Source organism: Strongyloides ratti, scaffold srae_chrx_scaffold0000007 (assembly GCF_001040885.1).
Source record: "Strongyloides ratti genome assembly S_ratti_ED321, scaffold srae_chrx_scaffold0000007".
Classification (NCBI taxonomy): domain Eukaryota; kingdom Metazoa; phylum Nematoda; class Chromadorea; order Rhabditida; family Strongyloididae; genus Strongyloides; species Strongyloides ratti.
In genome coordinates, this window is record NW_020171515.1 from 110,913 (window position 1) to 135,199 (window position 24,287).

The 24,287-nt window shown below is 19.6% G+C and overlaps 6 protein-coding genes across 6 annotated transcripts; 3 read left to right on the forward strand and 3 right to left on the reverse strand.

Annotated features, from left to right (window-relative positions):
• Positions 1–83: 83 nt before the first annotated feature.
• Positions 84–2,783, reverse strand: SRAE_X000253800 (Carotenoid oxygenase family-containing protein; the record flags this gene model as incomplete). The annotated part of the gene is made up of 2 exons (XM_024645709.1): positions 84–2,566; positions 2,618–2,783. The coding sequence occupies 2 exons, from the start codon at positions 2,781–2,783 to the stop codon at positions 84–86; spliced, it is 2,649 nt and encodes an 882-aa protein (XP_024499964.1).
• A 759-nt stretch (positions 2,784–3,542) lies between these two features.
• On the reverse strand, positions 3,543–4,053 carry SRAE_X000253900 (Hypothetical protein; the record flags this gene model as incomplete). Its single annotated transcript, XM_024645710.1, has 3 exons — positions 3,543–3,768; positions 3,815–3,955; positions 4,037–4,053. The coding sequence occupies 3 exons, from the start codon at positions 4,051–4,053 to the stop codon at positions 3,543–3,545; spliced, it is 384 nt and encodes a 127-aa protein (XP_024499965.1).
• Positions 4,054–8,270: 4,217 nt separating this feature from the next.
• SRAE_X000254000 (Zinc finger, RING-type domain and Zinc finger, RING/FYVE/PHD-type domain-containing protein) lies at positions 8,271–10,211 on the forward strand (the record flags this gene model as incomplete). The annotated part of the gene is made up of 3 exons (XM_024645711.1): positions 8,271–8,387; positions 8,441–9,625; positions 9,810–10,211. 3 exons carry the CDS (start codon positions 8,271–8,273, stop codon positions 10,209–10,211), a joined length of 1,704 nt encoding a protein of 567 aa, XP_024499966.1.
• A 330-nt stretch (positions 10,212–10,541) lies between these two features.
• Positions 10,542–13,450, reverse strand: SRAE_X000254100 (Hypothetical protein; the record flags this gene model as incomplete). The annotated part of the gene is made up of 3 exons (XM_024645712.1): positions 10,542–10,690; positions 10,913–12,366; positions 13,377–13,450. 3 exons carry the CDS (start codon positions 13,448–13,450, stop codon positions 10,542–10,544), a joined length of 1,677 nt encoding a protein of 558 aa, XP_024499967.1.
• Positions 13,451–15,257: 1,807 nt separating this feature from the next.
• SRAE_X000254200 (Dynein assembly factor with WDR repeat domains 1) lies at positions 15,258–20,627 on the forward strand (the record flags this gene model as incomplete). Its single annotated transcript, XM_024645713.1, has 4 exons — positions 15,258–15,551; positions 15,678–19,719; positions 19,764–20,012; positions 20,305–20,627. The coding sequence occupies 4 exons, from the start codon at positions 15,258–15,260 to the stop codon at positions 20,625–20,627; spliced, it is 4,908 nt and encodes a 1,635-aa protein (XP_024499968.1).
• Positions 20,628–20,876: 249 nt separating this feature from the next.
• SRAE_X000254300 (Hypothetical protein) lies at positions 20,877–22,718 on the forward strand (the record flags this gene model as incomplete). The annotated part of the gene is made up of 3 exons (XM_024645714.1): positions 20,877–20,942; positions 21,002–22,603; positions 22,662–22,718. The coding sequence occupies 3 exons, from the start codon at positions 20,877–20,879 to the stop codon at positions 22,716–22,718; spliced, it is 1,725 nt and encodes a 574-aa protein (XP_024499969.1).
• Between the last annotated feature and the right edge of the window lie 1,569 nt (positions 22,719–24,287).

Here is a 24,287-nt window from a genome sequence, read left to right on the forward strand (position 1 = left end):
TTATAAATAATATAAATAATTATTTATAAATGTTAAAGGCATCATTTTAAAAATATAATTTCTTTTTTTTTTCTATTTTAAATTTATTCATTTAACTTTTTAATATGTGATTCTTTTAATAACTTTGTTATATGTGCTGCTCGAATACGTTTAACAATTTCCGCAACTAATGGATTGTTATCAAATGTTTTATTGTTATTTAAATTTATGAATTGATTGGAATACTTGTCATCTTTTGTTGGAGGTGTCATCCATTTTATTGCATTTTTTCCAGATTCTAAACAACGTTCCATTGTTATTGTTTTAAAAACTTTTGGTATCCATGAACATATTGCTTTTAATGTTTCATCATAAAATTGTTTTGTTACTTTATCTTTATCAGCTATCAATAAATTAGTATCTTTTGTTGTTGTTTCAAGATTAAATTCCTCATCTATAATTCTTTCTTCTTTTATTTTTTCAGTTGTTAAAAATTTATTTTTAATACCATCTGATACTGTTGTTATTTTAGAAGATTTTGTAGATAATGTTGTTGTTGAAATTTTTGGTGTAAAAAGATAAGCTTTAGTTATAGGTGTTTCTAATTTAAATTCATTATTACCATCATCATGAGATGTTGTTGGGGGTAATTGTGTTGTTCTGGTAAATCTTCTACCTGTATATCTTATATGTCCTGCTTGTTTATGAAATTTTAATAATCTTTCTCTTAATAATTGTATTGAATTTGATTCTCCAGATGTTTTATTATAATTTAATTTTGTATTACCTATATTTGTTGTATTTTTATCAAAAATTGTAATATTATTATTATGATTTAATTTATCTTTTTCATTATTACTAACTTTTATAGTACTGTTTGTAGATGTGTTTTGCTCATCAACATTTATTATTGTACTTATTGTAGAAGTCGTTGTATTTTTAATTATATTTTCTAATTTACTTGTCATATTTATATCATTTTTTATTTTTTTCTCATTTTCTAAAATATTGTTTATAATTGTTGTTTGTATTGATTTATTATAACTTTTTGAAGTTTGTTCAGACATAGGAGAAGTTGATTTCATACCTAATGATTCTCTTGAAAAAAATCTGTTATGAAAACCGAAAGGAATATTAATACTAACATATGACCTTCCAATTTCATTCATTGTAGTGGCATTAATAAATATTAAAGATGCTTTATTTTTTAATAAGTCAAGTGCTCTTACTAATAATACACCATCATCTTCTTTTACTGCACCAGGTGAAGAAATAAAGTATGGTTCATGTAATGACATTGAGTGATCTGCTCTATATCTTGTATTTTGACTTCCTGTTGGATCTTGTACATTAATCTTAAGAATAGAATTGTCTGATGCAAAAGGATATTCAACAAGATAAGTCCACTCATATATTTTTGTTTCATAATCATGATTGATTTGAGGAAAATCAGCAGATATTGTTTCTTGTGGTAATAAATAGTTATACATTACCTTAAATTTATTAATATCAAGAATAAATCTTAATAATCTAGCTGTACTTGGATATAAATGTTTAGTTAAAAATGTTGAATAAAAATATTTAACATATGGATCATGATTATCATAAACAATCATATCACAAACTATTTGTCCATCTTTATTTTCATAAGCATTTAATTGATGTGATATAAACATAGATGGAAATACTTCTAAAGCTTTTTTTGTTATCCATTCTGATGTTTTTTTATTAAATACTAAAAATCTTACTGGTGCCATATTATAAAAATCCATTCCCCATAATCCACCACGCCTAATTCCATCTGAATTAATTTCATTTAATGGTTCTTTAAATTTACATGGATTAATAAGTAAAGATGTTATTGGTAAAATAATATAATTTTTTGTTGATGTAATTGAATGAATATATCCAGGAAGATTACCTTTATCACCAATATATTCATCATTATTTCCACAACCATTAATATCCCATTCACCAAAATTATACATTGATATAACCTTTCTTTTTTTTTCTGAATCAATTGTAAAAATAACTTGATAAAATATTTGTTTATAAAAATCCATTGCTATTAATGTTCCCCATAATATTCCATTTTCATCAACTCTTTCATGAATAGACATTGAAATAGAAATCATTTTTGAATTTATATTATTAAAAATGTCATTGTCCTCAATAAATGGATGTTGTTTAAAATCTGTTAATTTCGATACATCAAATTCATAACCAACCCAATAGGGTGCTTCAGTACCAGCAATTATTTTATTACCAATTTTCCAAAAATCAAGATTAGGATGAAATTTTGTTGAATCAATATTATTTGGTATTTGATCCCATTTTGTCATTGCTGTAACATTATAATCAGACCAACCAGCCCATGGTACAGATGATTTTGTCATATTTCTATCATAATATTCCCATATTTTATATGGTTTTGAAGGATAATATCTTGCTAAAAATTCTACTTGACCATTTTTTATTTGAAATGATCCAACAGCTCCAATAGCATCAATCATATGTGTCAATTTTTGCCCAGGAGGTGATTTTGGGTTACCATAAGATGCAGATAATTGACAAAGAAAATAACCATCTAGTTAAATATATAATATATTAATAATTAAAATTTAAATATTTTACATACCAATAAATTTTGGAATATTTTTAGAGGGACAATAAAGTTTATTAAATTTATCACCATCCCATCTTTCAGGAAATCCATTAATAACATTTTTAACACTTTGACATTTAATGTATGAAATATTTATTAAAATAAATATTTTACATAATATTATAAATAATATCAACATTATATTTATATATTTTAATAAAAAAATAAATTAATATTCTTTATAATTAAAATATTTAATAAATAATAAGTTTTGTGACTATTAAACTAAATAAGGTTAAATTATTGAATGATTATTGATAAGCAATGTGAAACAACTTTTGATTATAATAATAAGAAATACCTTACTATAAAGAGCGTAAAAATATTATTATATTTAGTTATTGATGATACAAGAAAAGAAAGTTTATTTAATAAGGAATCTATGAAATGAGGCATATAAAATAAAAGAAAGTATAACTAAATTTACTTTCCTTATAAATGGAATTTTATTTTGTGTTGATAAAGTATTAATTAAATACTATTTACTTTTGAACAGTCAAGAAAAATAAAAACTTTTTTCATTTTCTTCTTGGCAAATGAAAATGAAGAATGATAATGTTTATGAATAGTTAGAATACACCATTATATATTTAAATCTTCTCACTATAGTCAACTGTTAAAAGATTATAGGTAGCTTAAACTTTTACAGGTAAATATATATGAGTGAAATATAATTTAATGACGGAACTATAAAGAAATGTTCAATATGTAATTGACAAAAACATAATATATAAAGTATTTCACATTTTTATGGAATAAAAAAAAAATGCTAATAGGATAAAAAGATGAAAGTGAGTAGTTATTATCTTTACTTAGAGTCCAATTTCACGAATACAATACCATCATTAACAGATATAAAGGATTATTTATTATAAGTAACTTTTTACCACAAATAAGATTATTCACTTTTTATTTTTTTTCGAAAAGATAATTTTTCAAATTGAATCAAAATACAAGCTCCACTAATAAAGACTACTAAATAACAAAAAAAGGCTTCGTGAAGTGTTGGGTATAATCTTTGTTTCATTTGAAAAGATCTTGAAATTCCACATAATCCTCCAATTGATATACTTAGTTTTAAAAAATGCCAAATATTTTGTGATTTTTGATGATATTTACATAACCTATAATAAAATATTATATTTCACATAATTTTATTAAATAATTTACAAAGCCATAATAATAACTCCAATTGTTATAATAATAGAATGTAATATTCTTTCATAAATATTAACGACACTTAGATGATGTTCTACAATTACAACCGTTGATTTGTCACTTAAATCTATATCTATATATTGGTTAAGTGCCCTAAAATTTATATATTATTATTAATTTACAATTTAAAAATATATATATATATATTTATAAAAAAAAAGTAGATAAATTTACCATATATATCCATGCATCCATGTTGCACTAAATAAAAAATCAAATAAATGACATGAAAGAAATATTGACCAAAAGGAACGATAAAGAATTGTTAAAAAATAACTAATTGTATATTTATTTGAGTTTATATTTATCTCTTCAATATATTCATTCATATTTTTAATATTTTCTTTAAATAATTATACAAAAAAATTTTTTTAACAAATATTGATAATTTTTAATATAGTTAAAATTGGAAATATGTTATTTTCAATGTCTTAGAAATACTTTATATGATTGATAAAATGACCTTCAGATCAGTTTATATGTAGGTCATTAATAATAACTTTTTTAGTATTCAATGATAACTTATTTTGAAATATTAAAATCATAACATTTGAAAATTTAAATGAATTATTTTTATTGTATAAAATATATCAAATTTATAAGTTAATTTTATTTAATTTCACATTATTTTAATATCAGATTATGTAAGATGTTACTTTATTTTTTAATTTAATAAAAAGGTAATTAAATGTTCAAATTTCTGTATTTTCAAAACTCTTTATGAAGGTAATTAAAATAAAGTAATAAAAAATATTTGACATGTTTTTTATTCATCTGTCATTTATATTAAAAAAAAAAAATTTAAATAATAAGAAACTTTTATATAAAATTCAAGTATAAATATTTTTGTAAATAATACAGACTTTTGTTTTACCAGCTGTTTTAATTACCTCACACATTTTTGTTTTATCTTGATATGTCTAATGCGGTAACTTTTTACACGTTTAAAATTGATAGCTGTCAATACATTTTAATTAACAAGTTAATATTATACAACTGTTCTTTCAATGATTCCGATAAAAGATAAATTATTTCAGAAGTATAAATATCATTTGTCGGCAACAATTAAAAATATTATGTGAAATCTCTGTTTTCATTAAAACAATTAGACATATTAAAGATGTTATGAAGATTGAAAATGAAATATTTTTTTTTCTTGTGAAACAGACAAAAATAATTGAATTTGTATTCTCATTTTAACCATAATACATCTTTAATCTGGTCTCTCAATTAATAGTTTTATTTTTATAAAGCTGTAAAAATGTCTGGTTTAAATTTTACCATGTTAAGTGGATTTACGTAATTTATAAATCATCATGTTTATTATTATTACGACAATTAATTTATGTTTGAAGCATTTAAAAACTCTAAAAATAATAATTTATAAATCAAATATATATTTTTTTTATTTTTATATGATTACAATAATCATAAAATTAAATGATATAAATAGCTTTTTTTTTAATATTATTTAATCATTTTATAAAAATTTTTTTTACATCATTTTAAATAGATTTATTTTATTGTAATTGAAGAATCTTAATACTATCATTAAGTATCTTAAGTTATTTTCTCACCTTATACATTTAATGATTACGCAATATTTACTGTATTAAAATTAGTTAAAATGAGTATTGTACCATTACTTGTAATTATTGTATTTGGTAAGTATTCTTCAACTTCATTTAATATTTAAGAGTTTAAAATTTTTTTAAGGACATAGTATCTAATAATAGTATAATTTTAATTTTATTATTTTGGAATTCAAAATGAATTCATGCATATATAATATTATTAAATTTTATTATTTTTTTAATTGCGCATTAATAAGTTATTGGCATATTTAATGTAATTATAAATATAAGATTTTTTTTTATAATTGAAAGTTTTAAATTTTTATTAATTTTTAATAAATATATTAATCATTTTAAGAACAGTAAATAAGTAGAAAACATCATGTTAATGAATATGTTTGTAGATAATAATTAGAAGATTAAACTTTAAGATTAAGGTCATTAAAAATCTTTATACTTTTGTAATTATTTTTTTTTAAGTTCATTAAACATCTAGTCCTAAGAATTGCGCAAAAAAAACTAAATGTCAATATAAATAATGTCATTAAATATTCATTTGAAGTACCGAAAACATGGTGAAGTCATGTTTAAGATAAATTTACCATACAGAATAATCAATCATAACTACTTTAAGTTCATCATCAAAACAATAATTTGCGCTATCTTCATTGTTTATATTTACATCCATGATGTTATATAATTTTATGTATATCCAGTAAATATTAGTAGTATAATAGTAATGGTATTTGTATGACACAACATGATCAATGTAAAGCTGCAATGTTTAATCTATCATAATTTTTCCGTTTTTTTCAACAAATCTCAAAGAAAGATGCCGCATATGATAGATTCAATAATGAAACGTCATGCTGACTAATATTTATACAAAAATTTTTTTTTTTTTCAAAAATAAATAAAATATTAAAAATCATTATAAATATATATTTTATTTTAAAAATAATTATTTACCTACTTATCATACACTACAAAGTAATAATGTGTAAAATAATAGTTAAATTTAACTTAATACATTATAACTAATTGCGCAAACTTTTTATTAAAGCTTTTAAATAGTAGTATAATTTTTTTTTATTTTTTAAAATGTATATACAACATTATTAGTAAATATAATAGATGAAATCTTAAATATATTATTTTAACTAATTAAGTAATTTAGACATTCATAAAAATTTTTATTAAAACTATTAAAATTTTTTAGAAAATGCTTCATAAGACGGTACTTTTTTTAAATATAGTTGTACAAACTTGTTGCATCAGATATTTTATTAGTATCCGTTTACCATAAATACTCTAAATATTCTTTTTAATACCGAAATTCCTTATTTTTTTATTATCTCTTTATGACTTTTTAAAATAATATTCTTTTTAACTTTTACATTTAACATTTTATATTATTATAAATTTTATTTTTAAAAAAGAAATTAAATATTTTTTTGTTAATTTTTAAAAATAAAAAATTTTATTATAATATATTAATTACATTTTTTTTAGATGTATTAAATTTGACAATTTAATATTATAAAGAAGTTTCTTAAAATATACTTATATCATTTAATAAAAAAAAACCGTATTGATAAATCTATTTAGAACGGTTATTTCAAGAGAATGTTAAACTTTTCAAGTGTCATTTAAGAGTACGAGTGTATTAAATATATAAGCTAATTTATAATTATTCACATCCCATCAATTTGAATCTCATAAATAAGAGGAATAATATTATTTTATATAGATATCTTAGGAGTACTTGAAATTAATACATCTTTTTTTATTAAACTTTTTCTCACATTCTCTTAATATTATAAATTATGCTAAGAAAATAATTTGTTTATGATGTTACCGCACATTATTTCATTCTTATAGCTGCTATTAAAAAAAAAAAAAAATTTTTTAGTTATTTAAAATGTTGGTAGTGAAAAACACTTTTATAATTTTGAATAATAATTTGAAAAAATAAGATTTTTTTTTCTAAGTATTTTTATACATATTAATTTTTTATGCTATTTATAATCGTTTTAAAGTAATTAATAGCATTTATAGAATATAAATAACTTAATTATTACTTATATGTTAGCCACCTGTACCTTTTTTTATAGTTAATAGTAGTATTTTTTCATATTAAATGATTATAATTATAACCTTTTTTTTTTAAAAAAAAAAATTATATTTATAAATTAAAAATATCATTACATTAAATATCTCAATTTATATTTTAGTTAATAATTTTACTGTTTTACATATCCATAAATTATGCTCAGTTACCTCTTTAAAGGGTTATAAATAATAAATGAATAACTAATTATTTTAAATGTTTTATAAAAATAAATATTTGTATGGAGATGGATAGCTGTCATCTTATTTTATTTTCAAATTTCTCTGAATAATAAATTCATTATTTTAAAATAGATATAAATTTATTTAAGTTCATGCTCTTTAAATTACTTTTTTATCTTGATCCGCCTGTTTAATGATTATAACTACTGAATATTGGAAAAGGACAACCATATTACAAGAATAGGTGGAACATTTATAGGCATGTCTTTTAAAATTATTTTACTTACAGTTAGACACATCATTACTTATTTACATCAATTTTAATCATTTTTAAACCTATTCTTTTTTATTTTTTAAAGTTATAATTAAATTTGTACTTATTACTTTTTTTTTATTAATTTTATTTAATATATAACTATTTTATTATAGTACTAATATTTCTACAGTACATTTTTTCTAAAGTTATTTTATCTTTTTCAAAAACTTTTTGAAAAAAAAAGAAAAAATAAAATTTTATTTAAACACTTCTTTTATTATTAAAAATGAATTGTTTTAATTGCTTAGAACCATTTGGTACAAGAACAAATATACCTAAAATACTTCCCTGCGGTCATAATGTTTGTGATTTATGTTTACATACTTTAAGCTGTCGTCAACAAGTAAGTCTAATTTGTTTTATAAGATTAATGTGTCTAACAATTGGTACTTTTAGATTTTGTTATTAGACAATATTTCTTGTCCATCATGTAATGTTAAATTTGATACAACAACATTTTTAAATGCACCAACAAATCATAGAATAATTAAGGTTATTGATGAATCATTAGTTACAGAAAGTAATATTACTGTAATTCATATACCAGATAAAAAGACAGCTGAATCATTTAAAAAAAAGATATATGATGGTAAACGTATTAAAAGAATATCATCTAAAAATCAATTTAAAAAACCAATATATGAAAAAAAATATATTTGTAATGATTGTAATAAGAAACTTTCTGTAAAAGATATTGAAAAAAAATGTAGATATTGTTCAATATGTTATGAATATAGTTCAAAACTTCATATAAGTTGTTTAGAATGTTGTGTCAATTCACATAATGGTCATCCATTATTATCATTATCAAAATTAAGAGAAAGTGACAAAAGACTATGGGAAGATATTAAAGATTACTCAAACAGAATATCTGATGCTTCTATAACATTTGACATTATTTATGAAAAAATTGAAAAAAATTTAATTAATAAAACATTAAAAATTGAAAAATTAAAAGAAATTAAATGTAGTATAATGAATGAAATTAATCGTAAAAATTTAAAAGCATTAATTTCTGTTGAAAAAAGTATCAAATATACTACAAAATTACCTCATTCTCCTGGTTTTATAAATAATCTTAAAAAAATTCAATTAACTGGTTATTTAGAAATATATAAACTTATTGGAACATGTCAAAAAATTTTAGAATCATCATTTGTTAAAAATAATGATCCAAAAATAGATATTAGTAGTTATTCAGATTTAAATAACACTAAATCATCTAATGATTTTACATTTAATTCATATGATTTTATTGAAACACTTTTAAAACTTAATACAGAAATTCAATTTACATTCATTTTTGATGCTATCAAATCAGTTATACAAAGAATTGAAAATATTTATGATAATCCAAGTAATCAAATAAGAAGTTTGTTAGCTTGCGTAACTCCACTTAATCAACTGATTAATAAAAATATGTCAGAAACGAGCCTTCTAATGTTACAATGTATTTATAGTGAATGTTTTAAAAGACTTATTAATATGTGGAAAAAAGAATATGTTATAAATATTAAAGAAACCGATATATGGAAATGTATACAAACCAGCTTTATCGAACTTTTAAAAGTTGGATGTGAGGTAAGTTCAAAAGGAAATATATTGCGTGTTGTATTGTTATGTAAATATAATAATACTTTTAATAATGCTACCTGGAGCGTATCGATAAATATTTAACGCTACAAAAGTGACACTTACAAGTTATATTAATTTTCCGGTCTTTTACATTTTATTAACATTATCTAATCTTTTATTATTATTTTAGATTTGGACAAATGAAGATATTAATAGGATGATCCTTATACAAGATTTGTCTTATCTATGTAAATTATTTCCTGAAACTTCTGATTCATCAATTATTACACATTGTCTTATCGAACAAACAAGATTTATTTCAGCAACATCAAATATCATATCTAAAAATGAAAATGAAAATATCAATTTTACTTTAGAGAAGAGTAAAGATAATTATAAAGAATTAGTTAATTTACATATTAATATAATTGATGACCAATTAAGTGTATGCCGAAATAAACAAAATTTAAAAGAATTAAGATTATCAGCAAAAAATTCACCAATATCATATCCTGTTAAAAAAAATTTTTTTAAAGATAAATTGGGAAAATTATTTAAAAGAAATACAAAATTTGTTACTATTAAAGGATAAATCTTGTTAATAATTATACTTTTATATTTTTAATATTATATTTCTGTGACACATAGTAAAATGTTATAGTCGCAATAAATTTTATTTTTATAAGTATAATTTTTCTTTATCATAAATGTGCTTTATATTATATACTAAAATATAATTAATATTAATAGAAAGTTTAAAGAAAAATATATGTTAAAAAAAGTTGTTTTATATTTATAGATTTCAACTAATATTTTTATACCTAACTTTTTTTAACGTATATATATTATATGATATTTAATAATAAAGGTGTAAATAAAATTTTTTTTTTTTTTTGTATATTAAAAATAAAATTTTTTTTTTCTATTTATAAGCAGACCGTGTATAAAAATTATAAGATACTGGCATTTCATTTCTAATTGCTTGGTAAGATTCAACTTGCCAATCTTTTTTTATATGTCCTTGACTATCATGATTATAACTACGTGATATAATTCTTCGCTCGAATGTTCCTAAAATTAATATATATTAATTATTAATAATTTTATAATAATTATAAAATTTTTTAATTAACATTTTGTATATATTTAGTTAAAGTTTATATGTATACCTTAATGATATAAAGTCTATAATTTTTATATAATAATTTATTTGATTAGAAGTAGTAATTTTAATGAAAAAAAAAAAAGAAAAATGTATTATTATTTTTTCTTTCTTTCTTTTATTTAACTTACTTTTACATGATAATAATGTTGGATTATTATTTATATCTCCAATATTGTAATGTACTTGACTCATTGTATTATGATAATTTTTTGGTGAATCTGTAGATTTATAAGTATTTTTATAATTTGAATAAGTATTATTAGAATTATAAGTTGAAGTATCTCTTTCCTCTGGTGATGTTATATAATAATTTTTATTTTTTAATTCATCACCATGTATATTAATATCAAATGTTGTTCCTTCTCTAATATTTCTAGTAATATTTGGGACAGATGATGGTGATAATGAATTTTCATAAAATTTATCAATTTTTTGACAATTAAATTGTTCTTTATAATTTTCCATATCAGGTATAGGTTTAAAAACACTATTACCAATAAAAAAATCATCTTTAACAGGATTAGGTGGTGGTAAATATTTTGAATTTATATTATTAAAAATATAATTATTATCATTTAATTTTTCATCTTCATTTGTATCTATAACAAGAACATTCCTTGTTACAGTCCAATCTCCTATATTTTTATCATCATATTCATCATTTTTATCCATATTTTGATAGTTTATTTGTGAAGATGGTAATAAAATATCTTTTTCATGTACCATATTTTTTATTGGTGAATTTCTTCTATTAATAGTTTCTAAAACTTTATCATCTAATGGTGGTGGTGGTGTTGGTGGGATAAAATTATGAAAATTATTATTAGTATTATTGTTAATTATTTGATTTACTTCATCATTTATCTCAAAATTTATATTATCTTTTTGTGTCAACAAAATTTCATTTTCATTATATTTTTTAAAATTAACCAATGAATCATTATTCTTTTCTTCATATATATTTTCATTACTATTTTTAAGTGCATCTACTTGTGTATTAGCAATTGAACTACATTCACTTTCTTTAATATCATTTCTATTTAAATATTTTTCATCTAGTAATTGGTTATTTAATATATTTTCATTTAATACTTCCTCAAATATATCATCATTTTTCTTCCTTAATCCAACTTTATCACCTTTATTAATTTTATTTTTATTGTTAAAAAAGTAATTCCATATACTTTTAATAATATATACTAAAGTTTCAAAAATAACTTGAATAATGTAAATTATAGTACCAAATAAATATATAAATGGTTTAGATAAAAGTAACCATAAGCAATTTAAGACATATATAGAACCATGATAAATATTAATAAGATAATATTTTATATTTGAATATAAAGTTTTAATACTTCTACAAATTGTTTCATAAAAAGATGATTGTTGTTTATTTTGTTGATAATCAAAATTATTATTTAATGAATTATAATGATTCGTTTGCGAATTAAAATACTTATTGTTATTATAATATTCACTTGATACATAATCTTTCTTTATATTATTAAATTTATTATAATAAGATTCCTGTCCCCTTTTTAATACATCTTCTTCATTCTCATTATCTCCAGAATTGCCTCTAAAAAAATTAGATTATCTTTTGATTTCTGATTAACACTTTTTATAAATATTTTATATATCATATTTTTATAATTTACTTTAGTTTTAAAATAAAAAAAAATTAATTTTTTTTTTCTTTTACTTTTTAACTCATATATATATATATATATATATATTGTAATCCTTTTAAATTAATATTACTGAAATTTATTAATGTGGATTATTTAAATTAGATATTATACCTCCCTAAATAAAAGACATAAAAATTATTACTAAAATTTCTTTCTTTTCCATTAAAACTACCTAATTAGTTTAACTTGTCTTATATGTATTAAAATAGCCTACTGATAGGACGCAATTAGACAAAAAGAAGATTGAGCATATCACTAGAAATAGATGTTATGGATTTTTATAAGGATGAAACGTAATTTCATTTCTATTTAAGTACGTATCCACAGTACATTGAAAGTTTAGACAATTTTTATTATAACCAACTAATAAATTTTAAATATATAATTATATGTATGTGTATATTATTTTTCATAAATATTTTTCTCTTCTAATAATAAAAAGTAAATTTTGGAAGTTTAGATAAAAAAAAATATAATAATGATAAATAGACTACGAACGTAAATTTGGTTAACTTTTTTTTTTCTCTACTTTTTTTTTTCATAACATTTTCGTTTATTTTATTAATAAGACATTTTATTATTTTGTTTTACCCGATTCAGTATATAATTTATTAGCTTATACAGTTAAAGATGTCGTAAACAAATTTCTTTAAAATAATTTTTATTCTTAAATTTGATATATGTATGTATATAAATCATAACATCTGCATATCATCTAATATTTATGTCAATTTTAATGTTTTATCCATATATTTTATTCATATTATTAAAAAATATTTTACCCTTACTTTAAGTAATACATTGTTAAATTAAAAAAATTTTTTTATCTAAATTTATATATTTTATTTATATTTAAATATTAAATTATTTTTAGTAAAGTATTTGAACATGTACTTACTTTAAAAGGTAATAAAAAAAATAGATAATTACAAAAATGTAATAACTTATTACATCATATATTATTCTTAACATATTTAGGAATAAAATATAAGAATAAAAAATTAGAAAAAGGTAATAATTTTCGTTAAGATAATAGTAATATTGAAACTAAAATATTTATAAGCTTATATATATAATTTGTTACTTATCTTACCAATAAATATATTGATATATTTTTAAACATTTTAACAAAAGTATGTTTTTCATATATATTATTTTCATCAATTGTTGTTAAGTTGATTTTATACTCTTTACACATTTATAATTATATACATATCCTACCTTCTAGATATATAACTCTCAGTTATTAAGGTATATAATTTTATAATACTTTACTCAATAGTTGTTTAAAAATAATTTTATATATAAATCTTATTATTTTATCATCTTTCTTTTCTAATTTCTTCAAAATAAAAATTTTTATCACTTTATGATTATAATAATGTTCATTTATTATTATATAAAAATATAAATATATATATTATATTTTATTATATATTAATATATATATATATTTTTTTTTCCACATATATGTAATCATAATTCCAACAACTTTTAAATATATCACCTAGTAAATATCAAAATAAATATTGATAAAAATATATATTTTTATTGGTTTAATATAATCAAAATATTTTTTTTATAATTAAGATTATAAATAAAAAAAAAATTATATTATTATAAAGATAAAAAAATAATAAATAAATATATATCTTTTCAAAAAAAAAAAAATGTTTAATATGTTAATGTCATAAAATTTAAACATTTATTTGTTTTCAATTTTTATAATAACAAATTTTTTATGCCAAAATTGTGGTGGTAATTATCTTATGCAAGTCTTCAAAATATTAACTGCTTTTTCTATTTAAAAGAAAAATTCAAGAATTTGTATAGCATCATTACTATCAATTTTCAAAGAAAATTATAATTAAATAAAAATTTAGTATCAGGCAATTGAATTGCCTTTAATTAATTTGAAAATATTCTTTCCTTCTTTATATAAGTAAAAATCTCTCATATTAAATGTACTTTATGCCTTCAGACATTTGTAGAGTATATAGGAGAAATCAACCAAAAAGTTTATTTATTTTAATATTTTTCTTTAGTGATAATTTTTATAAAAGTGCATTACTATTAGTATTATGTTATAAAAATACACATTTAACATGCTTAAAGTATTTAAATGATACTTTTAATTGTAAAAAGTCCTCTTATCATTAATGCAATATAATTCACAACACTATTAAGTATTTTTTTGGATAGCCAAAATAAATACATCGACTTTTTTCCTATCCCCATTTACAGTATATCTTAAACTTTGTTTTTTTTTAATGAAAAGTTCATCATGTTAGGTACTAATATTTAATATTAAAAAACATATTTTATGTTAATATATTTTACGTTAAAAATTATGATAAATACATTTTTTTTAAAAACAAAAAAATAATAAAAAAAATTTTTAATGTTATGATTTAAATTTATATTATTTTAACGGCATTTTTTCTTTTAAAAGAATTTTTTTTTATTTAATGTTATTTTTAATATGACATAGTAATTTTTCCTTATTTTAATATATATTATTTTAATAGCAAAATTTAAAATATTATTATCATTTTTTTTTATTTTGGGCAACTTTTAGGACGCATTTATAAGGCGGATAATGGCAGATAGGTTAAATTTTTTTATAACAAGATTTATATAATTAATATTCAAAATATTAATTTATTTTTATAAAAAAAATATTGAAAAATAAAAAAAATTAAACAAAAAAAAAATAAACATATAGGAATATTTTCTTTTTCTTTATTTTTTTTTGTATTAGAATAAGAAAATTATAACTATGTTTCGTGTTGATAAAACAATTAAAGAAGAAAATGTTAAATCCGCTGGGAAAGATATTATTCATAAGTCATCATCTGTTAATAATCGAAAAATTTTATTAATTTTTCCTACATTTGAAGAATTTTTTTATGAAAAATTTGAATTTGTAAAAAATGGTATACAAGATATTCAAATTTGTGGTGCAGCATTAGGAGTTGATATAGAATGGTATACATTTTCAGGAAATTATGATGATTTCATTAATTATGAACTCTTAATACAACTTTTAAATGAAGAACATACAATCGTAATAGTAAGTTTATTTTTTGTTTTTTTTTTATAAAATATTATATAGTAAGGAGTTTAATTTTCTTTATCTCCATTACTAGTTATATAATCTTAATTGAGACTGACATTAAATAATTAATTTGATTTTTAGTGTTTTCTAGGAAATAAAATTGGATATTATATGCCGCCTATGGAAATTGATTTTAATACATTTGATGCTTTAAGGGAGAAATTATTTGAAATGTCTACAGATGTTAAAGTTTTAGATAAATTTTATACATTAAAAGAATCAAAAAAAGGAAAAAAATATTGTTTACAAAAAAATTTCCTTAAGGATGTTTTAGGAATGGAATTGCTTATAAAAATGTTAGAAAAAGTTAAAAATGATGAGCATAAGTTATTAAAGTTATATATAAAACATATAGTTGAAATAATGATGTCACAAAAAAATTCTAATCATATATATATTCAAAGAAGATTTAAAGGAATGCCTCTAGAAGAAAATAATCCAATATTTTCTGAAATTTTACCATCTGAATATGAAAAAATTGAAAATTTAAAAAATATTATATCACAAAATTGTGATAAAAATAATATTTTTTCATATATATTACCATGTACATCACAAGAATATGATAAATGGTTAACTACAAAAGAAGGAGAAAATTATGGTATAAATTTTGTTGAAAAAATTAGTGAAAAAATAAAACAATTAATTGATAATAATTGTACAATTCAAATTCCACAATCAAATATAAATAATTCTTTAATATATATTGATATGTTTGATATAACTAAACGTGAACAAGTAACACATCAACAATATTATATTCAATCAAAACCATTAAAATGGGAAAAAAAAAATAATATAGAAAAAATTATTGAAAATATTTTTAATATGAATAAAAATGGTAAATGGTGTGTAGTATTAAAAGGTGATGATGGTATTGGAAAAACATCACATTTATTATTATTACATGAAACATTACAAAATGATAGTAATTATATATCATTTATAAGATTTCTTGGATTAACACCTCATAGTATATATGATCATGAAATATTTAGAAATATTTTATTTTTATTAGATAATTGTACCAATTCAAAACAAATATCTTTTAATGATTCACTTGAATTACCAATAATATTAAAAAATATAGAAAATTTAATTAAAAAAATTGATAAAAAAGTTTATATATTAATAGATAATATACATTTATTAAGAACATCTAAAAATATTAATGAAAATTTTAAATTTATTAATGAAATACCTAATTTATATATTATATGTACAATACCAAATGATGTTGATTTTAATTATATACCTAATAATGAATGTATTATATTACAAAAACCAACAATTGAAGAATCTATTGAAATTATTAAACTAAATGCATCAAAATCAAATATTAAAATTGGAATAGAATGTTTATCAAATTTACGTTTATATCTTAGTGAACATAATGATAGTATGGCAGGTGCATTAGTTGTAGCACAATTATTGGCAAATAACATTCCAGTTGAATTAAAAAAATCAGCTGTTATTAATTTAGTTAATCATTTGGAAAATTATTATGATGAAATATTTATTAAAAAATTAATAAAATATTTTGTTGGTACATCATTTGGTTTTACAAGTTTAGAAGTAACAACATTATTTAATTTTTCATGTAAACCATTATCATATGATGATGAAAGTATTCCTGATTTAAATATATCAAAAGATATTTTAACAATTTTAACTAAATATAATATGCTTTTTGATTGTGTTATTATGGATAATCAAGTTGTTTATAGATTAAAACATTCAATTTTTAAGAAACAATTTATTAAAAATTATTTATATGAAAATGGGTGCAATATAAAAGAAATGAACCAAATAACAAATATGGAAATGGCTTCTATTTATTTTGATACTTGTAATTATGAGGAAAATGATAAAATTGTATATAATGGATATATGTTTCCTCAACCACTTATAAGAGAAAATGGAAAAATTAATTTGAGAAAAGTATTATATCAGTGGAAATATTTATTAGAAGGTGGGAAATCTCAAAATTTAAAAGAGTTTACATTATGTAATTTTGAATATATTGAAGCAATAACAAGAGCAAATGGATTAGGATATTTAATATCAGTATTTGATGAAACTTGTGAAAAATTACTTGATCATGATTTATTAGTTTTTTATTTACAAGTAATTATTCCTAGTATAAATACATTATTAAGAGATTCAAGTCAAATTGCACCAGAGTGTATTGGAAGATTACGATATACACGTGAAAGTAATAGTCATAATTTAAATTCTATTGTTGAACAAGCAATGGCATGGGTTGATATGTATGATTCATCACCATTACTTGTTCCATTAACATGTTGGATATCACCACCAAAAATGGATGAAATTTTTAAAACAATATTACCTAATTGGAGTGGTAAAGAAATTATTGCTCAACCAACAATTAATTATCAAAATATTTTATTAACAGGAAATTCAGAAGATCCAAATATGATATATTTATATAATATTTCATCACATTCAACTGATATAAAATTTTCTGGACATACTAAAAAAGTTACATGTTTATCTATATCATGTAATGGAATTAATTTTGCTTCTGGTTCATTTGATGGAACAATAAAAATTTGGGATTTATATAATATTGATAATGTTAAAACTTTTCAAATAACAAAAGCTAAAATTAATTGTTGTCTATATTCACATAATTCAAAATTTATTGCTTCTGGTACAACTGATTCTATAGCTAGTGTAATTGACATTGAAAGTGGAGAAATAATTGCTACATTCCCAGAACATACAGGAAGTGTAATTTGCCTTCAATTAACATCTAATGATGAATTTTTAATTGTTGGTAGTGGTGATTTTGCTGTGATGGTTTATAATATTGAAGACAAATGTTTAATTTCAAAATTAGAGGGACTTATGGCACCAGTAACGTGTATGTCATTAACAACAAATGATGCATTTGTTGTAGTAGCATGTGAAGATGAAACAGTCAGAGTTTATAGTTTAATATCATCACAAGAATTACATGAATTATCAGGGCATGATTGTAGAGTTAGTTCAATTGCTGTATCAGCTGATGATTGTCAAATTTTTGTTGGTATAAAATCTAAAATTATATGTTATGATCTTCATAATTCACAAATAATTGATACATTAGAATGTGGTGAAAAATTACCAATTGGAAGTATACAAACAACACATGATAATTCATTTATTATTGCTGGTTGTGGTAGAGAATTACATATGTGGAATATACAATGTAGTAAATTTAATAATAATAATAATAATTTTAATAATAATAATTGTACATGTGAAGTTACTGAAGATAATTCAATTTGTTGTGTTAAAATGTCTCCTGATGAAAAATCAACATGTTGTGGTACGGTATCTGGTGTTATTGCATTATGGGATTTAGAAGTATGCCAATGTATATGGACTCAAACACATAAAATAGGAAGTGCAATTACAGCAATAGAATTTACTGATGATTCATTTTATTTAATTTCCGGATGTTCAGAAGGACAAATGTGTTTATGGGAAGCTGATAAAGGACAACTTATAAAAATTATTAAAATTCATACATTATCTATAACAACACTTTATTTTATTGGTGGATCAATACCAACATATAAAGTTTTTTCATGTGATAAAGGGAATAATTCACACATTTGGAATTTAACACCATTAGATGATTCACCAAATTTTTTTACAGTATTAATATCATTTAGTGATGTTGAGTCACCAATATTATTTAAAAAACATCAAAAATTAATACTTGGTGAATTTTCAAAAAATAGAAATGAGATTCAAATTTATCATGTTTATGATGAATCTGTTAATCTTAAAGGAAAAGCTTATCATACAGAAAGTATAACATGTTATAATTTTGATAGAAATGAAAAAATTTTAGTTACTGGATCAAAAGATCAATCATTAAAAATTTGGCAACTTGAAAATGGATATTTAACACAAGTATTAGTTGGACATGATAGTGCTGTTACATGTTGTGCTGTAAATGATAATGGAAATATTGTTGTTAGTAATTCTAAAGATAAAAATTTAATTATTTGGGATGCTAAAACAGGAACTGTTAAATCATCAATTGAAACATGTCATTTAATTAATATTGTTGAAATAACAGCTGATGGTTTAGTTATTATTACAGGTAAATAAAATATTTTTATATTATATAATTTTATAAATTTTTAGCTGATACAAATGGATGGATTGAAGCATGGAGTTCTGCATATGGTATATTATTATCTTCATTTAATACATATAATACAATTTCATCATTATTAATATCAGTTGACAGTAATAGAATTGTATGTCCTCTTATTAATGTTCCTCAATTACCAATATTATGTTTACATAATACTCCTGCTGGTATAATACAACGACATATGACTATGAATGATAAATCATTACATCGTATTAACAGTGCAGCAAGTTATACAAGTCGGTAAAAAAAAAGCACATTTATATTTTTTTTTAATATGCACTATAACAAAATTTACTATACACTTTTTAAAAATTTTCTATCTAATATATTACTAAGATTACTTTATTCTATTAAAAATACACCAATCTATCAAATTATTATCTTTTTTTCTAAATCTTTTTTCTTTCTTATACATGTTATAACACATTATATATTTTGACATTTTATAATGTTGTTTATAACAAACTAAATATAAATACATTTTTTTTTTATTTCAATGTTTATTTCTTTCATCAATCCGGATTCCAGGTACAGTAAGTGAATCACGTCCTAAAACATCAAAAAAACCTCCTTCAAAATTAGAGAATGGTAGATGTATAGAAGAAAATGGAAAAAAAGTGAATGAAAATTATAATATAAAAAAATCTCAATCATTAACTGTCGCAAGTCCAAAAGCTATCATTAAAAGTAATGGTAATAATTCTCAACAAAATTTAAAATTAGGAGGTGAAAATGTAAGATTTCGTGATAATGCATCAATAGTTAGCCATGCACCTGCATCATATACGACAAACTCAAAAACTGGAAAAAATGGAGAGCAATTAAAATCTACTCTTTGTAGTATACTTTAATTTTATATAACTGAATAAATTTATTATTTTATATTAAAAATATTAATAATATTCTTTTAAGAAATATTTTCCACTTAATAATTTTAAACACTTTATTTTTAAAAATTACTTTCATTTGATATATAAAAATTTTTAAGTGAATTTATCTTTTTTCAAGAGAAAATTATTATTTATGAAACTTTTTGAGGAATTATTAATTTTTATCTTTGATATTATTATATAAATTACATTTTCATTTATTTTAAAAGAATGGAAAAAATTAAGGATTTAAAAATTAAAATTCTTTTGGAACTTGATGAAGTATATCAAAATTCGGTAAAAAATTTTATTAAACTTTTATGAAAATATATTTTTTTTTTATTTTTTTTTTTCAGATAACTTATAAAAAATTAATTGAAGATGATTTAAAAAAATATTTAGATTTGAAAAAAAAAAGTAATAAAAATATTAGTAATCTCAAATATTATAATAATATTCATATTCCACCATTAAATGAAATACAAAAAAAATATAATTTAATTTTAGAAGAAAATATTATATTAAAAGAAGAATTATTAACTTTGGAAAACAATATAATACATGAGAAAAAAGTATTAGACAATATTTTAAGTGCTTCATTTAAATGTGAAAATCAAAAATTTTCATATAATAAAAAAGTATACAAAGAAGATTTTAATAAATTTGAGCGTCATAAAGAATATATTAAAAAAGAAATAGAAAATGGCAAAATAAATCTTGATAAAATATGTTTGAAAAGAAAGCTAACAGATGAGGTTATTAATAGAATGGTAGATGATATTAAAAATGCTATTAGAATAGTTTATCTTGTTAGTTCAAACATGAAAATTGCTCAAAAAAGTAGTAATAAAATTTTTCAATTTTCTAAAACAAATGCATTAGAAAAAAAAATTTTATTATTTGAAAATTTATCATATGAAGAAGAAAATGATAATTGGTTATTATTTACTGAAAGGTATATTAAATATACTTTTGTTGATTATACGGATAATAAAAATTTTCAATCATTTTATCAAATGAAAATTAATGAAATGTATAAAAAGAAAGACATTTATTTATTAATTTTAAAAATGATTGAGGAAGTATTAACTAAGGATAAAAAAAAACTTATAGATTTAAAAGAAAATATAAAGAAATATGACAAACTTTTTGAAGAAGAAAATAATAAATTAAAATTATCAATTGTTCCGGATGTTTTTTCAAATAACTATATTTATGACAAATTTGTAATTCAAAATGTGGAGGAAGAATTATATATTGCTAGTAACAAACTTAAAATTCAAAAAGAATGGATAAAAGGGTGTAAAAGTTTTATTTGTGAAATATCATTATCATTAATAAAAAGTAAAAACATAATTTATAACAATGAAAATATAACATTTTCAAATAAATTAAATAATGATTCACTGGAAAAAAGTTATGTAAAACAAGTATATAGCTGTTATAATCAAATAAAAAAACTAAAAAAAGAAATAAGAATAATCAGAAGAAGTATTTTAGCTAAAAAAAATGAAATATTTTTATTGAATGAAAAATTAGAAGAATTAGAAATTATTGTAAAAGAATTAGAAAAAAAAGAAAAAACATATGATAAGTCATTTTTTACTCTTTCTACAATACCAGACTTAGAAAATAAAATTTTTAAAGAAAATAATATAGAAAAAATAAATAATAATAAAGAGTTGGAAAATTTAAGAATGTTATATGAAAATAATAAGAATTATACAAATCAAACAAAAATAAAAATAGAAGATTTAAAAAATGACATTAATAAAATTGATAATCTTATTAAAGAAGAAAAAACTTTGTATTTAAAAAATAGTACACAATTTCAGCAAATAGAAAAAAAATTAATTATTCAAAAACAACAACAACCATTTTCAATAATTATAAATTATTACAATAACTTAAAACAGGAAAAGAGTCTTTTACTAAAAAATATATCATGTTTAGAAAAGGTAATTTTTTTAAACATAAATTTGTTTAATATTTAACTATTTTTATTTTTTTTTTTAGGATTTATTAAAAGTCAGTGAAGTACGTATGAATATTATTAAAAAGACAATAAATTGAGGTTAACAAATAAAATATTTTATGAATACTATTCTGTAAATATATATTCATAATTTAACAATTTTATTATTTTTTTTTCTGTTTCCTTCATATTTTATTTGTTTTTACTAGTTATATATTAGAAATAAAAAAAAAACTTGAAATATAAAACTGAAATATTCATTTTATCTTTTAAAACTTTCACAGTAAAACTATTTTTCTATCTAATAGATTAGAAAAAAATTTTTTTTTAATTACAAAATAAATTGTAAATTTATGTGTTTAAAATATATTTTAAAAAAAAGTATTAATCTTTTTCTTTAATTTAGTTATAATCATGTAATTTAAAATTTGAATATAGCTGTAATTATTTTTACAAAACCATTTAAATCTATACAATTTTTTTTTTTGCCATTTTTGTTTAAAAATTTAATTAAATGATGTTTTAAAGTGCTTAGTAATGTATTAAATATAATTATATTATAGCACTATCATTTTTCAATTGAAATTAACATACTCATAATCAATTTTTTTTTCATTCTAAATCAAGTGGTAAATTTTTGAAATGAAAATAGAAAAAAAGTTTTGTTTTTCAATGTTTTAATCTAAAAATGTTGGTTTTTTTTACAATATGCTTTAAATGAAGTGTTATTTTTTAGTATGTTTGGAAGGTTGGCACTATTATAATTTTATTAATGATTTTTTTTTTACCACTAATAATTTTGATTAAATTATTTAGGCATAAATTGTGGTTTTTAACAATACTTAATTATTTTATCTTTTTTTCTTTTCTTATAATGCTTTTAAATATTTAAAAAGAAAAGTATTGTCATATAAATATATCTTTTTGTATACATTATATTAATTATATTTCCATATACACTATTTATAACCTATAAACAAAATTTTTATAATTAATTGTAATTATAATATTTAGAAATGTATATAACTTGTTAACTCTTATCTATAAACAAATTTTTTTTATAATATTCTTAATATTTTATACTTTTTATATTAATATTAAGAATGTGATTAAAAGATATATTACATTTTTTTTTTCTTTTATAAAAATTGCTACATATGCTTATATTAAAAAGTGCCAATCATGAGTATAAATAAATTCTAAAAGATTAATTTAAAAATAGTTTTATAAACGTGCATTATATATATAATAATAATTTATGATTAAGAATGATAAGATTTTTTTTTATAAACATGAATTGAGATATATAATACAAAGTCTTTATTACTAAAAACCAAAGTGATATTTAAATTTTAAACAATCTGAATTTTATAATTATTCCTGCATCATTAATAATATGCCCTGTTTCTCATATTCACATAGTCTTTTATAACATTTTATCTTAGATAATTAATTTTTCAGTATTTATAAAAAAAAAAAAACACAATTAAACATATCATAGATTAAGATATCAATATCCGATTTTTGTTACATATATATACATATATACATATTAATAATAAAACAATTCTTTTCTATATATATCATTTTTATTATATAAAATTTATCTAATTTTATGTTTTTCAAATGTAATTACTAACTAATATAGCACAATTTTAAAATATAAA